Source organism: Bufo bufo, chromosome 5 (assembly GCF_905171765.1).
Source record: "Bufo bufo chromosome 5, aBufBuf1.1, whole genome shotgun sequence".
NCBI lineage: Eukaryota > Metazoa > Chordata > Amphibia > Anura > Bufonidae > Bufo > Bufo bufo.
Genome location: NC_053393.1, coordinates 497068701 through 497088037, shown reverse-complemented (window position 1 = coordinate 497088037; position 19337 = coordinate 497068701). Strand labels below are relative to the sequence as shown.

At 42.6% G+C, this 19337-nt stretch overlaps 1 protein-coding gene across 11 annotated transcripts in view; it reads left to right on the top strand.

The window, feature by feature from the left end:
* PARD3 (par-3 family cell polarity regulator) overlaps window positions 1–19337 on the top strand; it is a 600009-nt gene that overhangs the window by 168427 nt on the left and 412245 nt on the right. For all 11 annotated transcript variants that reach the window (XM_040434287.1, XM_040434289.1, XM_040434286.1 and 8 more), the window contains exon 3: window positions 14090–14270. In XM_040434287.1, the coding sequence (XP_040290221.1) occupies window positions 14090–14270 (181 nt within the window). The remainder of the gene's footprint in view (window positions 1–14089; window positions 14271–19337) is intronic.

The window sequence follows — 19337 nt, the reverse complement described above, 5'->3', positions numbered from 1 at the left end:
TAAGATGGGGTAACCCCTTTAAGTGGACCGGATGGCAACGTTTTGGCTTCTGGCAATGCCAGAATGCAGAGAGATCTGTCACACTGTTCCCTGACGGACACTAAGCAGTAGTGTGAATCTAGCCTGTTTCTAAAATAAAGGAACGTTTTTTTATTTTTGCTGGTTTTCTGGTGAATTAAAATGGTGATTTGAACATGGCCTTTGTATAGACCATGTAATTGAAGTGTCTGGTTTATTTCTCTTTGCATTTAGTTCTGACAGTTTTGACCTTTTCAGACGTTTTTGTTACATTTTTCGCAAATGAATGTGTAGGCTAGAATGTTTTCTTAGATTTATATATATATATATATTTTTTTTATGTATCATGTTATCCTGGCTATTCCTACAAAGCTAATACTGGTTATTAACTGAAGACAGGCCACTCTTTATAGAATACGGCATGTAAGCGGTTAGGGCAACCCCTTCTGTAACTGGTTACTCACCGCAGGAGTGCCCCCACTACAGGAGCAACAGGGTATTACATGACACCCTTTCAGAAGAATAGGTGGCCATGTAATATATGCTTTGCTAATAGTGAGGCCTGAAGGATTGATTCCCTAACGGGCAGCTATAGGCAAGAAGCAGCTACAGAATTCTCCATCTCTGTGCCGATCAACATCGGATAAGACGGTCTCCGTTTCTTTTTGAGACCAGTATTGGGGTCTTGGACATTGCCTTGAATTCACAGCGGTATCATTGAAGAGCAGGCACTTGTTTGGCATGAGGTTTATTAGGCTACTTTCACACTAGCGTTTTTTCTTGATCCGGCAGGGTTCAGCAAAAACGCTTCTGTTACCGAAAATACAACCGTCTGCATCCGTTATGAACGAATCCGGTTGTATCGGATCCATCATGAACTCCATTGAAAGTCAATGGGGGACGGATCCATTTTCTATTGTTTGAGTTAAACGAATCCCTCCCCATTGACTTTCATTGTGAGTCATGACGGATTCGTCTCGCTCCGCATCCCAGGACGGAAAGCAAACCGCAGCATGCTGCTCTCCGGTATGAGAATGGAATGGAGTGAATTTTGGACCATTCCGTACTGTTCAGTTCAGTTTTGTCCCCATTGGCAATATATTAACGCTAGTGTGAAAGTAGCGTAAGTCAGGACTTTTATATGGCTTCCAGTCCACCCCTGTAATATGTTTAATACAAAATCCGCTTTAAAGTCACCTCAGTCATGCATGGCTTCCCATTAGAGATGAGTGAATTTCATATTTTGAAATTTGTTCATGCCTTCATTTACTGGTAAAAAGTAAAGTGCGTTATGGATTCCGTTACCACGGACAATAACACAATTCTATGACGGAATGCCTAACAGAATACCTTTAGAGCAGGCATGCTCAACCTGCGGCGCTCCAGCTGTTGCAAAACTAGAACTCCCATCTTTCCCGGACATCCTACAGAATGGCATGGTGGGAGTTGTAGTTTTAAAACAGCTGGAGGGCCGCAGGTTGAGCATGCCTGCTTTAGAGGGATTCCATTATTCATTCCATCATAATAGAAGTCCTCTCCTGCATAACGGAAATTGGATGTATCAGTTATGCAGGCCATAGACTTCTATTATGACTGAAAGAATAACGGAATGCTTCTAAAGGCATTCCGTTATGCATTCCGTCATAGAATTGCGTTATGGTCCGTGGTAACGGAATCCATAACGCAATTCACCTTTTACCAATAAACTAAGTGTGAACTAATTTCATAACCTGAAATTCGCTCATCTCTACTTCCCATATATAATTATTCTGTATGTTCATTGTGAAAGTTGTTGTTTTTTTTGGCTGCGTTTTGTGATTGGAGTTTGTTGTTGTTTCCGTATTGGTACAAATCACTGCTATTCACTTCGTCCTATAAGAGCAAAACCCGATCTTCTGGGAGAGACTCCAGTGATCCACAGAAGGGGTCGGGGGATGAATTATTGTATATTTCGTTAGCGGTGGACACTTCTTTGATGCTGATATCAGACATTCAGTGATTGCTCTCGTCTGTGGATGTTTCTGCTTCTCCCCATTGTTGGTTTGCTGATCCCTCGGTTCCTGACGGGGTTTCCTGCCGCTCTAGTGCTGAAACCATTTTGGCAGTTGCCAGATTAGCAGGTTTTCCAAACCATTAGGCTCCGAAAGAAAGAGTTTACCCACTCCCCCCCCCCCCCCCCCGTGTTATGTTAATAGAGCGACTGTAAGCCATGAAAGTGACTGTGCCGGAGACTGAACAATTAGCCGTTTGATTTGCTCATTTGTTTTATTTTCTATCATAACGTTTTCACTGCTGTTTCCCTTAAGCTTAGAAAATTAGAGAGAATTGTTGAGGCGTTAAACGCGTTATCGCAAATCGTGCTTGACTTTCCCGAGAACTTGAGATTGTTGAGAAAGGTCCTGAACAAAGAAAATGACTGAATAACGGATGCCTTGGATGAGCGAGCATAAAAGTAGATTATTCTGTACATATCGACCTCATTTGCGTCTGTCATATCTGTCTATCTCCGTGCGTGTGTTCTTCTGTCTTGGTCACGTATAGGTTGGTAGGTGTAGGTATATCAAGGCTCTGTCCTCCTGTGACCTTCCTTTAGAAACCTGGGCAGGTCTAGAAACATGTCGTCCATTTATATTACAGGCTCATCCCTTTATATTACGTGCTCATCCCTTTATATTACGTGCTCGTCCCTTTATATTACGTGCTCGTCCCTTTATATTACGTGCTCGTCCCTTTATATTACGTGCTCGTCCCTTTATATTACGTGCTCGTCCCTTTATATTACGTGCTCGTCCCTTTATATTACGTGCTCGTCCCTTTATATTACGTGCTCGTCCCTTTATATTACGTGCTCGTCCCTTTATATTACGTGCTCGTCCCTTTATATTACGTGCTCGTCCCTTTATATTACGTGCTCGTCCCTTTATATTACGTGCTCGTCCCTTTATATTACGTGCTCGTCCCTTTATATTACGTGCTCGTCCCTTTATATTACGTGCTCGTCCCTTTATATTACGTGCTCGTCCCTTTATATTACGTGCTCGTCCCTTTATATTACGTGCTCGTCCCTTTATATTACGTGCTCGTCCCTTTATATTACGTGCTCGTCCCTTTATATTACGTGCTCGTCCCTTTATATTACGTGCTCGTCCCTTTATATTACGTGCTCGTCCCTTTATATTACGTGCTCGTCCCTTTATATTACGTGCTCGTCCCTTTATATTACGTGCTCGTCCCTTTATATTACGTGCTCGTCCCTTTATATTACGTGCTCGTCCCTTTATATTACGTGCTCGTCCCCTTTATATTACGTGCTCGTCCCCTTTATATTACGTGCTCGTCCCTTTTATATTACGTGCTCGTCCCTTCAATGCTGATGGCTTGATGTTGTATGGTAAATCCCCGTTTTGTTGGTTACTTTATGCATCATTTCTTTGACCTGCCTTTTAGGATGTGGCGATTACCTGTGATCTTAAGAGGATTCACAGCCATGCAAAAGGGACACCCAGTTTTGGACACCTATTTTCGTATATACCTTATTAGTGAATCCTGAGTTAATATAGGAGGGTCCGCTGTTCAGGATCCCCCGTCTCTTGGCTCGGGAGCATCTCCTGCTGTGGAGGACTTGTCCTGGAATACGCAGACCACCCTGTAGCATTGTCACGTACTGTATGCCGTTTTAGATATTTGCCACACCTGAGAGGTTGGCCGACTTCTCTGCCACAACAGAAACCTCTTTCATGAAGGTGTGTGAGAGGTCGCCATCTACAGCTACCACTAGTTGAGCTTTTGTAGAGCATGATGCAGATAGTCCTGTCTCTGAGAATCTGCCCCCTCCTCAGGTGACCCAGACCCCGATCCCAGCAGTGGGTCACGTATTCCCGCTGTACTACTTCAACCACCGCTTATCTGCTGCTGCGGGGAGCCAAGTCTTGGGATTTATGAGTGTCGGACTCCTCCTGACGCTGATTGACAGCTTTCTCCCTATAGTGTACATAGTGAAAAAGCTTGTCGGGTATAGACATCAGGTATCATGAATATTGAGGCCTCCACAGCATGGAGGAAGCGACAAATCCGGCCTGTGCTCCCGCTGCAATTACTTAAAGGGGTTGTCTCACTTCAGCAAGTGGCATTTATCATGTAGAGAGAGTTAATACAGGGCACTTACTAATGTATTGTCATTCTCCATATTGTCTCCTTTGCTGGCCTAACTCATTTTTCCATCATAATATGCACTGCTCGTTTCCATTGTGAAGACCACCCTGCAATCCATCAGCGGTGCACACTATAGGAAAAAGCGTCAGCCCCTCTGGTGGCCGTGACCATGGGAGTGCACATGGACTAGTGCTGTTTCCTATAGTGTGTAAGCACGGCCACTGCTGCTGGATTGCAGGGTGGCTGTAACCATGGAAACGAGTAGCATATAATTTGATGAAAAAAATGAATTAAGCCAGCAAAAGAAGCAATTCGATTGCAGTCAACTATCAGTGAAACATGCGTTGCATCCAGATGCCTTCTGGTTTTCACGCAAGCCCCATTCACTTCTATGGGGCCAGGGCTGCATGAAAAGCACACAATATAGAGCAGGGATGGCCAACCTATGGCTCTCCAGCTGTAAAACTACAACTCCCACCATGCCTGGCTATAGGCTCATAGCTGTAGGCAGTCTGGGCATGCTGGGAGTTGTAGTTTTGCAACAGCTGGAGGGCTGCAGGTTGGCCATCCCTGATATAGAACATGCTGCGATGAATTTTTTTCCTGAACACAGAGTTGCGTGAAAAATGATGCTCATGTGCACAGACCCATAGAAATGAATGGGTCAGGATTTTGTCTGGATGCTATGTATTCACTACACGCGTCGCATCCAGACACAAAGAGCTGAGGCCTCTTTCACGTGAGCGAGTTTTCTGTCTGGATGTGATGCGTGTTGTGAACATAATGCATCCGGACTGAATCCTGACCCATTCATTTCAATGGGTCTGTGCACATGTGGACGTTTTTCATGCATCATCTTTTTGTTCTGGAAAAATCCCAACATGTTCTATATTCTAGGTTTTTCGCAAAAACGCTGGCTCCGTAGAAGTGAATGGGCCGGGATTCAGTCCGGGTGCTATACATTTACTACACGCATCGCATCCGCATGGAGAACTTGTGTCATGTGAAAGAGGCCTTTACTCTAATGGTGCAATATCTATCTATCTATCTATCTATCTATCTATCTATTATCTATCTATCTATCTATCTATCTATCTATTAATCAATTATCTATCTATCCATCTATCATCCTATATCTATCTATCTATTTATCTATCTATCTATCTATCTATCTATCTATCTATCTATCTATCTATCTATCTATCTATCTATCTATCTATCTATTATCAATCATCTATTTATCAATATATCTATCTATCTATTTAGCTATCCATCTATAGTATATAGTTTATATATTTTATACGTTCCATTATACAGTCTGTGTTTTGATTCTGAGTCAATTCCGGTTTCTGTGAAATAATATATGGTTAGCATTGCCCAAGGTGCTAAGGAAAGGGCAATAATTCTCATATCTAGCAGCATGTCCAAAGATTATTGCTTTATATGATGTCATTAATAACTCACCGGGAAGACAGCACAATCCCTAATGATTCTTGGTTTATCTCCCTTAGCAGACCTGTCCCATATCTCCTTTTCTGTCATTCTACCAAATTTATACTCATGTCTCCACCACTGTTAAATGCCCTTATCTCTACAAACTGGAAGAAAACCTAATCACCTGCTACAAAGATAGTGTACGAAAAAGTTGCTTTATCTCCTTGGCTCCAAAACAAAATTCTGCACAATCGCAGCTCACGTCTTGCTGTATCTATATTTCATACCTGATGTCATTTGCTTTATGCTATTATATGTATATTGTATATTTAAATTACAGTTAATTTATATTTTTTGGGGACAGAAAAAAGCTAAACAAGTCTATTGTGTACATTGTAAAATATACTTTTATATTTCTATTTCTATATGTTTTTGCACTATATAACTATGCTTAGTTATGGTATAGTTATGGTGTGTATATGTGTGTGTGTGTGTATGTATGTATGTGTATATATATATATATATATATGTGTGTGTGTGTATATATATATATATATATATATATATAATTATATAATCTATCTATATCTATCTATATCCAGATTCCAAACTTGTCTTTCCACTTGCCAAATCCTCCTTTGCCACATGAGGTTAATTACTGCCAGGCAGATTTTTTTTTAACAGAAGGGGCCAAATGTGCATCCTTTGAAATGCCCTCCGCCCCCCTTACTCCGCAGAATGCTTTTATGTTCCTTTTGGAAAGCTATGAAAAGTTTGCCCCATCCCTCTGCTTCTACCGTCAGTGGAACAAAGCTGTTTTATGCCATCTGCTGGACTGAAGATGTCTTAAGATGCATCTAAGTTGGTGCTGCAGATGGTTTCAGTTTACTGCCAACCCAAAGCTGTAACCAGAAAGACATTCTGGTGTCTTGGAGATGTATTATGTAGATATTTAATAACTTTGTATGAATTGAAATGTAAAACACATCGCCCCAGAGACGAGGCTGCCCTTACACCATCAACTTTACAGGGATTTTTCTGCTTCGGACAATGCATTTATTTATTTATTTTTGCTAATGAGTACCCTGAAAGTAAGATGATTGGAAGGTGACTTGCTGCTTGTGATCAACTGCAGTCTGTGGGATTATTCAGTTCCACTGCAGCACCTCCACAGGTCAACCAGAGCATTACATGGTGCTCATTGAAATCAGTGGACTTTCTGTTTAGTGGTTCCAAATCGGACAACTCCTTTAGTAAAGCTACCTGACTGACACTGTTGAAAATGCAAGCCTCCTTATCTATGCAATTGGTATGTAGTAACATTTCTGGGATATCCGAATTCACCATCCAATAGTAGGCAGTGTATGCCGCTTATTTCTATTACTATGAAAGGGAGATCCGTCACCAAATCCAGTCCCAGACATTCTTAATGGGAGAGATCTGGCTAACCTGAAGAGCATGCTGTGTAGCACTGGCAGCGTGTTGTAGATGGACACTATCTCCTTGGACCTAACCAAGTCAATAAATGCAGTAGCACTGGTCCCACAATGTCCTGAACAGACTGTAGACTGGTCAATGTTTCCTCCACAAATACCAGATCGGAATGTCCATGGTAGCTAATGGCGCCGCTCACCATGACACCTGGTGTTGGTCCTGTGTGTCTCTACACTATGGATGATGACGGTAGGCGTTCTCTAGGCCTCCTGCAAACACAGGTGCTGCAATTTTTAGTATCAAGGCTGAGTCTGCTTTCATCTCTGAACTGTATAGATTTCTATTGATGACCATTGATTATAAAGGCTGCAGTGCTGCATAGTGTTCGTTGGTCGTGGCCAAGATTGCCATGTGGCTCCAGGTGAAACCTGTGTTGAATCCATGGCAAAAATCCTCATGTGTACATTGAAAGGGGTGACCTTTTGTCATGAAAATCTCCTTCAGATATTGACATTCTGCAGCTTGTAAAATCCTCACTAAATATTAATTTTCACATGGAAAAATAAAGACTTTGCCCGTGCCGATCTATAGGTTAAAACCCACAGTCATTCTGTCCCTTGTAGATGTAAAAGGTTTGTCCAAATTATTTTTATTGATGATCTATCCTCAGGATAGGTCTTCAATATCAGATCGACACCTAGCGACCCGCCGGTTGAGGAGAAGACTCGCACCTCGCCAGCGCAGCCTCTTTGTTGTTTACCTGCTTGCAGTCGCAACAGCAGCGACGAGCAGGTGTAACTACAAGAATCCATCCCATTCACTTAAATGGGATGGCTCGTTCCTATACAAGTCAGACCCCGCCGATGCGATATTGATGACCTATCTTGAGGACAACCCCTCTAACATTACGATTATGCATGGTGAAAGGGGGACTGTGCATGTCCCACTTCATGACTGTGACGAATACCGTACCCCGACTGACGTCAGACGTCGACTACGTAGAGCCAGCGAGATACGGCATGACGTTACGCCGTCCCTGAGGAGCAGGTAAGGTCAGCTTGGTACAGTTTACACAGACACCTCCCACACGGGCACAGAGAGGCAACAAGCTGAGAGAGCCTTTTTACTGCTCCAGTGAAACAGCGCTTCCTCAGCCTGGGTATACTGCCACCAGCTTCTCATTTGAAATAAGCCCGGTCCGCTAACGGGATTATATAGGGTGAGAAACCAATCCGCGGAAGCGTCTAACTAGGCCGAAACATGGACGTAGGGATTCGTGATAGAGATACAAGAACAGCACAAGATTAAATTATACATTTAATTGCCTTAAGGGCGCACCAGATGTAACACAATATACACACAAAGAATATATACAGTGGTCTGAGGTTACAAATACTGATGGCGTGGTACAAACGGGGTTAAGCAGAACATAAGTCAGTTTACCAGGTATAGGAGTCCTTTGGGTTGTGATGAGTTCTTAGCTGTGGTCACATGGGAAGCAGTGATGTCAGCTGGTTGCAGGTCCCTCTAAACACATGGCACAATGTTACCTCCCTTCAGAGAAAGACACGCCCGCTTGCTGGCACAAGCCTTTTAACCTGTAGCCGGGCCCCTCCCCTCCCGGCCTCTGGGAGGGGGCCACTCCCCCTCTGCTGGGCTGGTAGCACATGAGCCACAAAACCGATTAGGGCTCATGGCTCCAGACCAGATTGTTGCAGGGAGGTGGTTCTGGGACCAATGGATCTGCCTGGGTTCCAGCTACCAGTAGAGTCCAAGCATGGTACCGTTATTTGGTTTCTGTGGGGAGATATGTATATCTCCCCGCCCTGGCATCCCACCACCAAGCTATGACTACGGGCCTGTTCATCGTGGCCACAAGGACCCAAATATGCATCTGGTTTATGGCTGTGATGGACGGGCGATTGATAATTCCATATGAATCGCCGGTTTCATGATGTCTGATAATGTTCATTGAACTGGGAAATGGCCTAGACCCCATGACGAGAGGTTTTTCCTGTTCCATTAGCTGGGTTCCTGGCTGGCTGAATGGAGGTGAGAAATTGTTAACAAAGGTGGCCTGCAAGAAGTTCTCTGCCAGTTGGCTGGACTTTGAAGAAGGGCCCCCCTGTGGAGTTCACTACCTCTGCTATCTGACAGCTGATGGCTGGTGTGGGAACATGGCTGACATAAAATAATAATCCATATTCCTCACAATGACAATGCAGATTTATAAAATTCAGGGGCTGTGAAAAGCTGAGGTTGATACTACCATTGGCAATTTCGCTTAAATTTTACTACAGTACTGTAAACTGAAAATGTCTTTCAGGAACATGCTGATAACCCATCCTTCTTCTTTACTTTTACCATTCATATTTCATCACTGCCAAGATGAAATCTGAAGAAAATGTGAAAAGAAGGAAATCCCACTGAGGAAAACATTGTGCTGCCACCATTTCAGCTGGTGTTTGATGTGCGCCTGGCTCTGTAGTGCCCATCATTGCACACTGTGCATTAATCTCGCCTCTGTGCAACATCATCTGGAACTACATGGCGCTGGCGCCTTTCCCTTTGTGTTAACACCTACGCATGTTGTCCCCTTCTGTATACAGGTGTATACAATGTGTCTGCTTTGTTAGGACTTGGAGAAGCCAAATAAACAGTATTGGCTACAATGTAGCCCCTGTCCTTTTCTTTGTCTTTTTTTGGATCTGCTCGGTATATTGACAATTGCTCTAAGATGTCACATCCCCCACACTGTTTTCTTTGATTTCTTTGTTCTATCTTCTTATGGCCTTGTTCTTTTGGCTGTCATACATAAAACATGTCTTATTGGCGATTCATCTCTGCTGGATCAGATGAAGAAAGCATGTGGTTATAGTTTGAGAAGTGTGTCTGTTTATATTGCCCCGGTCATTGTTCTGTGCTGGTCCCATTAAAGGAGCTGAGGATGAAGCCTAGCGCTTGGTACCTCTGACTCCCAGTGCTCGCTGCCTCCTGTGGTTGTCAAGCATCATTTCACACTCAGTCACTACCAATTAATTGACTCATGCACAATTCAAAATGTTTGCCGTTCTTCTCCTCAGATGCAGACAGAAGAACTTGACTAAAAGCTTCTTGTTTTACCTTGGACTATTCTAGTGTTTCAAAGAAGCCAACTCCATCCAGTGTTGGGGCACCTGCAGATTTGTTGCAGAATTTTCTGCGACTGAAAATCTTTTCTATTTATTTGAATAGGGTGCTATTCACAGCTTGTGATGGTACCCTTTAAAGCATACTGGTTGTTTCAGAATAAAAGGTCATGTGCATACATGAGGAATAACACTGTCTGCCCACCGTATGACTTGTATCTTGCATTGTCACCTGATATCCCTCAGCACGTTTCATCTCTAATTTTCAGTTGTCCCTGAGCCTAGTGAACATAGACATCTCCCATACACTGTATAGATTTGAAGATGAGGTCCTTATCCACTATCTACACCACAATCAGCAGCAGTATGGAGGACATTATACAGTATTGTAATGAGCAGTGTAGCTGTGAATCAAGCACTGGGGTGAGAATAGAAAACTTACTAGAAGAATCACTGAGTTGTTGATTCTGTCTCCCTCCAGCAGCTCTTCCTTTTCCCCCCTTCCTTCTCCATAGACTTATGGGGGCAGCATGTAGCCTGATCCCCCTCATTTCTCAAGGCAGTTTTTAGCTGTAAATTGAGTTTGAAGTATCAGTTAATGAGAATTGGATCATAAGTAGAGAGGGGAGTTGCTATTTTCTATTTGGCTGTTTAACAATAAGTGCTTCATTTTTTCAGTGCCACTTTACCCCCTCATGTGCAGGTATAAACTTTATGGAAAGACCTATGGGGCCATTTATTAAGACCAGTGTTTTAGCCGCCGGCCTCTACATAACTTAGGCACTTCCACTGCCTGCGCCTAACAGCCTTATGTCTACGACAGCTCCAGAAACTGGCGTGGAAAATGATAAGTGAAATTGGCCTACCTCATCCCCCCCCCCCCCTTTATTTAATTTTTATAATTTTTTTTTAAATGTAATAACTGGTATATGTGGCATGGAAGGGGAAGAAGTCGCAGATTCAACCTGTTCTCAGAGGCAGATTACCTTCTGATATGCCACCATTTTTTCTGCACACACATTTTGCAATGTGAACATGACCTCAGTTGCTGTCAATTATCTACTTTTAGCTGTATTACTTGTTGAACCATTCACTGGACTTTTTATTATGTACAACAAGTAATATTCCAGTAATGGAAAAGATTAATGTGGAACCATGGTGGGGGTCCGTGGCTGGTCAGAAATTTCTGTTGCAGTGGTCAGTCTTACATGGTGGTTATTCTAAAGAATGATCCACCTTTTTTTTATCGAGTCCATAAACCCAAGTTGGCCATATGGAAAGGTATGGTCTTCAACCCATTTAAATGATCTTGTGTTTGTAAGAGGCAAACGAGCTGCATAGGATTCAATATGTGTGAGCCTGAGGTTGCCTATAGCCCTTAAAGCTTAGATGCTTAAAGTGTAGCCTCCCTTGTTATGATCTTTGACGGAAACAACCAATATCTGCCAAAAATTGTTGTCAGAAAACTTTTGTCGAGTTTAAATGGTTAAGTTTTAGCATCTTTTGGATCAGCAATCCCTAAAATCGTGCCTGTAAACACCAGGATTGATTGTATACGGGACCAGTCGCTGTAAGCAGTAGACTTCCAAAGACTACCATGCAACTTTTTTCCCCCAACGAATATTTTTGACAAATATATATATATATATATATATATATATATATATATATATATATATATATATATATTTATATATTTTTTTTTGGGCCTGGTCATCTAGTTGTGCTTTTCATTTCTATTTCTAGCAGTCAGGTTGACAATTTTTGGCGTGTCCTGGAATGCTGTCCAACTAAATGTACATGACAAATTTCTCTGTCTCGTTTCTGGCCTGGTCTATGTCTTTCCATAATTTTGTTCTTACAAGAAAAAATGATGACATTAGAGCAATTTTGACTAGTTTTGCTGTCCAGCTGCTTAGTCTCATGCTCAGATGTAGTATATGTGACATGGCAATTATTTCGGTGAAGCAGACTGCAGTGATACTTGTAAAAGTCCATTATCTCTCCAGATGATTGGTGGAGGAGTAATCAATGGTAGCATTTGATGGAAGGTAACGCGATTATTGCTAGGTTTTTATATTGTCCTGTTTATGGACAGAGTTACTCGATGGGTAAATGCCTTTCACGTAATTGCATTATCTTAGTTGGCGTCTGTATATTGAATGCGTATTACATGTGTACAGTATATATGTTATGGGTTCATCTGCTTTGATGAAGATTTGTGGACTTGCATTGATCAATGTAAAAATGCTATTGATTTAAAAGGCCCTTTGCTCAGAACATGGCATCTGATTTTCGGGTAATCAAAGGGAGCCTGTCATCTGCAAAATCTGTTTTAATCATAACCATTCCTTACTTGAAATCCTTGAAAATCTTGGGAAATGCTTTCTTTCTTTTTTTAATCTTAATACCAATGATGATTTTGGTGCACCCTGGGCCGTTATACTGTCGGGTGCACCATAGCTTCGCTGCCTCCACATCCCAGTGCCTTCCAGTCTGCATTGATTGCCTGGTCTAGGCTCTCTCTGGGTCTTCACTTTTGGCTCTAAAATCCCACAGCCATCTACTGTTCAGCATATTCACTGAAGTTTGAGCAATTGGCGCATGTTAGTGATTTGAGAGCCAGGGGAAGCCTGGCCTTGCCAATCAAAGCAGAGTAGGAGGCAACAAAGCCATGGTGAACCGAATGGCATGGCCCTGCCCACTGTGCACCTTCACGCTGGTTAGCATTTTCCGGATTAGTGGACCAGATTCTTACAAGAAGTACATGTTTGTAATGGGGCACATGCCAGTATGCTTACTTTAAAATTGATTTTGTAGGTGACAGGACACCAATTCTGGTGCTGTGACTCTCATGCTGTTCAAAAAGGAGCAATTATAGGGCCCTATAAGGGTACCACCACGAGGTCCGGTTTTCTGATGCAGTTTTGACAGCGAAAGCCAGGAGTAAATTAAAATATAAGTAGTTGTATCGGTCTCTTTACGATCCACTTCTGATATTGACTTCTAAAACTGCTTTGAGAAACCAAGTGTTGTGGAGGTACCCTAAGGACTCGTGCACACGGCCGTAGTTTTGGTCCTCATCCAATCCGCGTTTATGCAGATCAGATGCCGACCCATTCATCTCAAGGGGGCCGCAAAAGATGTGAACCGCATATCTGTAAGTCATTTCCGTGGCCTCCCCTCATTTTGTGGACAAGTAAAGGAGTAAAATGGAAATAAAATGGCAGCATTTACTCGGCCGGTATCCGTGTTCTGCGGATCCGCATTTTGTGCATGGCCAAACACTTATGGCCGTGTGCATGAAACCTAAGGGTCATGACTAAGGGGTCCCACTCGGCACACGCTGGAATTAGTATGCAGCACTCCGCTCTTTATTATACAGGACACCTTAGAGATCCATGTCGATCCAAGATCGTACTTCGCCATGTATCTTCTCTCATCTATCGATGACATCACAGATGTCCATTATAACTTGATTTGCCCTTTACAGACAAAATTGTATTCATATTCAGCAATATCTGTGACTACTTTCCATTCTTTTCCCGCAATGCTTGATTACAATGTTAGGCAAGTCAGTGATAAACTAACAAAATATGGATTTTTGGATGCAATTGGTTTTTAAGAGAATTATTGGAAAATAATGGAAAAAAAATCCTTAAAATTCAACCACATTTATGATATTTGCCTTCGGAGCAGATTTCTGGCAATTGTATTTTTCCAGTTACTGGAATGGCGTTTTTTACAGTATACAGTGAGAAATGTGTAATATATATGTAGTATAGGATATAACCTATAGGCTCATATAATAGCAGGTTGGCTGACTTGGTGCCAACCTCTATTGTCTTCTGTGTTAGGGTTTGCTGGTACTTTTGATCGTGCCGTGCTTTCATTGACAAGTTTTTCTTTTCTTCCATCTACAGCTTGTCGCTATATATGAAGAACAAGATCCACATCATGGGGGAGATGGCACAAGCGCAAGTTCTACTGGCACTCAAAGCCCGGAAATCTTTGGCAGTGAACTTGGAACGAACAGCATGTCAGCTTTCCAGCCTTACCAAGCAACAAGTGAAATTGAGGTCACCCCTTCAGTCCTGCGAGCAAGTAGGTAGAATTTACAGATTTCACTGGAAATGAGAAGCTAGTTTTGACCATATCACGATAAATTTAATATGTCTGGAACTTTCTTATCTAAGGTAACACATGTTCTTGATGAATTTGCCGAAGGTTAAAGAACCCAGTTAAATTTTGGTCCAAATGCCCTCTTAGAGGAATACGATTCGCGGCTTGCTCTTCAGAATGGTTTGTCTTGGTAGGATAAGACCCTTACAGGGCATCTATCAGCAGTTTTGTACCTATGACACTGGCTGACCGGTTACATGTGCACTTGGCAGCTGAAGGCGTCTATGTTGGTCCCATGTTCATACGGTATGTGTCCTCATTGCTGAGAAATTTTATGCAATTGAGACTCTAGGAGCAACTGGGCATTGATGTTGCACCTTGAGGCTCTGCTCTCTTTTCAACTCAAGCGCCCTCTGCACTTTGACTTTAGGAGATGTCAGGGCCAGGCGTGAAAACATTTTCACGGCCTGGCCCTGTTAATCAATCAAAGTGCAGAGAGAGCAGAGCCTCTAGGTGTAACGGCTCCTAGAGCCTCATTTGCATATATTAAAATTACATTTTTCTCAGCAATGTGAACATGGGACCAACACAGATGCCTTCAGCTGCCAATTGCACATATAACACGTCAGCCAGGTTTATAGGGACAAGAAAGAGATTCCCTTTTTAAATGACTTACTGGCAATACTCCATGGGAAAAAGTGTCTCCCAGGGAAAGACAACCATCTCGCTACGGGCATCTTTTGGACGTGGCTTCCTTTGAGTCAAAGTCCAACTTTTTAACAAGCCTCGGGACATGTCCATGAAAAATAGCTAAGACAAATATTCATCCATAGACAGTTGGAGATCTGCAGCATAAATGGACATTTTGCAGATTTTTTTTATGCACCATGTGGATGAGATTTCTTAAAATCTCATCCACTTCGCTGGTACTGTACAACACATTTGCACATAAAAATCCAGTACTTCAAATTCACGGTGTATACGCAGTGTGTGAACCCACCGTTTTGAGAGGTTCCTTTCCAGCTTCTTCCCGGCTTGATTGACCGGGCTTTATATATTTACGTTCAGAGAGAGAGAGCTTTCAAGCAAGATGAGTGGAGGGGAGCCACCAGGAGACACTTCTCCCCAAGCTGGGCTTTAAAACCGTTTTCTCTGAACTGCTGCAGCGTAAAACATTGTTATCAGGGAGACTGATTTCCTGCTGACTGGAGTTGAGGCCGTGCCAGTCTGCCGACAGGGTCCCTTTAAAGATTAAAACGCCATTCAAATTTTCTGGTTGTAGCTTATGATAAAGTTAGCAGGACTCAGTAGCCAAATGTCACCCTATAAATCCTAGGAGATTCTCGTTAACAGTTTTTTCCCATAATGTCACTTTTTGCTTCTAGGTTGTCTACTTGAAATAATAAACTATGCAAGGCTCGGTAAATGTACGTTCATTTAATAGTTAATGGACTAGGAGATGATTAAGGGTTTATATGAGCAGGCTGAAGTGAACGGAGTGCGTGGTGCTCCGAGCTCATGGCGTAGGTCACAGCGACTGAAGAAGTGCAGCCCAAAGAAAATGTAGCTTCTCTCGTACCAAGTGAAATAAATTGCATCTTTTTTGGTCTCTCATTCTAATTTCATTTCTAATATTCTGTCCTTGCTCTTTCCTTTAAGGACCTCTGACTAATTTAGCATGACACAAAAGCCTCCCAATACTGCATTATGAAGACGTTTACGTACCCGGCGTAATTTATTTTAATAGAACAGGGTAAAGAAGATGCAGGCAGCGTATGAATTGCGTCAATGGGCCGTGCTATTAATCTAGGCAGACTTTGTCATTATGTAGTGTATGCAGCAGTGCTCATTGTGCTTAAGACTTTTATGATGCCATTTGAAAGGCTTCTGTTTGGGTCCCTGCTGTATCTGGTAATTGGGCGCTGGGAACATTTTTACGTCTGCGCATCCAGCTGGCCTCACATTGCACTAATGATATTGATCCAGATCAACCTTTGAGATTGGGCATTGAACATGAACATAAGGTGGACATGACTTTTATGGAGTAATCACACCAGCTGAATGACTAAATGTTAAAGGGGTATTCCAGCACAAAGTGTAGGCTTTCCCCGGGCTGCACAGCCAATTTAATTCTGTCTTCTGGTTCCCTCTCTATACGATGTACTGTCATACAGTGTGCCAATAGTCGTACCACACAGAGCAACATAAATAATACTTGTATACAGGTACCTAAATAACAGGGTTAAAGGGGTTGTGTCACTTCAGTAAATTGCATTTATTATATAGAGGAAGTTAATACAAGGCACTTACTAATGTATTATAATTGTCCATATTGTCTCCTTTGCTGGCTGGATTCATTTTTTCTATTACATTATACACTGCTCGTTTCCATGGTTAAATCCATCAGCAGTGGCTGTGTTTGCACACTATAGAAAAATGCACCAGTCTATGTAAGCTCCCACCAGAGAGGCCGGCACTTTTTCCTTTAGTGTGCAAGCACTACCACCACTGATGGATTGCAGGGTGGTCATAACCATGGAAACCAGCAGTGTATAATGTGATGGAAAAATGAATCCAGCCAGCAAAGGAGGCAATATGGATAATAACAATACATTAGTAAGTGCCTTGTATTAACTTTGTCTACATGATAAATGCCACTTGCTGAAGTGAGACAACCCCTTTTAAGGCTCATGCAGACACAGGTCTCCAGTGTGTAAACTTCTGGAGGCGGTCAAATTCACCACTGCGGCCAATCACTGGCCTCAGTGGTGATGTGGGTCACTTTTGGGTCACATGCTACTTGTGGACACGTCACCACTGAGGGCAGTGATTGGCTCCAGAGGAGCACTGCCCACCTCCTGGAAGTTTACACATCAAGTCTAATTTGATCAGAGCGTATTGAGTCCTGCACTGAACACTGCTCCTGTGACACAAACTCTCACAGCATAATGATTTATAATTGTGTTCCTGCTCGACCTCAGGTCTAAAGAATTGTACTGATAGAATTTAGTGTACGGTTCAGTACTGGGCAGGAACACACTGCAGTATAAATGGTTACAATGCCCTGAGTTCGTGTTACAGGAGCAGTGTTCGCCTGGGAAATAAAGCTGGTTTCACGGACTGAATACTCTGGAGTGGTGGGGAGCAGGGGTGTTTTTTCTTGAAGTACAGCCCCCTATTGCTGGGTTTCCATGTTTGTTTTTTTTTTTTTTTTTTTTTAAGTTCTTGAAATTCTAGCCAGGAGTGGGTCATAATCTGAGGACACATATGCAAGAAAGACTGAGGGAAAATGTATCATTCCCCTTATGCCTCATTTTAGTGTGGAAAAGTCACAAATCCTCAGGATTTCCTCATCAAACCTACGAAAAGACCCGGCTAATTTATCATTAAAACTGGCGTATATAATGGCTGAAATGGACGGCCGCTCCGAGCTGCCATAGGTTTTATTCGAACACACAGACTGCCGAAGGAGGCCGGCAATGTATAATGAGACCTGTGCCTGGTCCTCCGCAGGCACACGGCGTTGGCAGAGTCATTTCTACTCTTCAAAAACTGCATCCAAAAACCTGAATGTGGAAGAGACCTGGCCTAACGGAGATGAAGCACGATCGCAAAGTGTCATCTCCATGGAGCTGTGAGCTAATACTTACTAGTCCCATGCTCATTACAGTCTCGGTATATACATTTGCAGGTATTTCTCCTGCCCGCGGTCCCTGCGGTGCCTCTTATAACTGGATGCTGATGTGTGTTTCTGCTTTTCCCGGGTGTAGGGGGCAGTTCACAGCTGATGATTGTTAAAGCAAACTGATGTTTATTCCCTGCTGAAATCGCTGTACGAGGCGCAGGTGAGAATTGGCAATCCTAATGAGCAATTTGGCAGATCAAACGGCATGTCAGGCGCAGGGCAGTCCGCGGTTTGCTAATGCGAGCGTTCATCTCTGTAGCAAATCTGCGGCCTTTAAAAAAAAAAAGAGGGTAACGGAGACGTTTCTGCAGCAAATTTATGTACCGGCAGCTTGCTTTTCATATTGCACGCTATTTATTCAGATCGAGTCTTAGGGGATAAAATCAGTTTAAAAACACATTGCTTACATTTACAAAGAGAGATGTGATGAAACGCAGACGAAAGCGTTCCCCCGGATACACAGGGCGTAATGCAAATACAAATTTTGCCGCCACTCTTATAACGTACGACAGGATTTAGCTGAATGCCTTATTTTATCTTTGAAATGGGCTCCTAGAATATAGGGAATGTTTCGATTGTTCACGGTAATGGAATTTATTTAGCATGTATAGCCGATGATCTTCTCCGTACTTTGCTCTATAGGGGAGTAGGAGTCAGTAAGGAGTCATAAAGCCAGGCCGAAAACAAAGAAAAGCCTTTTAATACATTGCATGTAACGTTCGAAGGAAAGACGTCGATTGTAGAAAGTAACCAAACTGCTTTGGTTTTCGCTGTGGAATATATTCACATAGGTGGGCATACTTTTTACAGAATGCTTGTAGATATCTCCATAGGTGTGGATTTGCCTGTAGCTCTCAATCTGCCTCTGTAATTTTGAAGCACAGATCTGTTATTTATTTTTTTATATTTGAATTTTTTTTTGGAGAGTCAGATATTGATGACCTATAGGTCATCAGTATCTGATTGTGGGGTCTGGCTACCCCCGAACCCCCTCCCGATTAGCTGTTTGAACAGGCGTGGCTGCGGCCTCTTCCTAGGCCAGGGACTTCATGTTCGTTGGTCACATGGCCTATGTGCAGCTCCTTCTGTAGAGTATTTTCCGTTGGGAAGACCCTTTAATGCATAAATTTACCATGGTGTGTATATATATTTATATAATATTATAATTCTGCATGCATGTCCTGTTTTCAGATTATATTCTAATCCATCTGCATTACGGCCTTATCTTGCCTGGTGTGTCCTCCTCCAAGTAGCCTCTCTGTATTATGTTGAGCTTTGGCAGAGGAAATCTTGGCTCGGAGCAGCGCTCACTGGTGTCCGCTACAACCAGTTGATACAAATCTTGTTAACTGCTGAGATCTCCA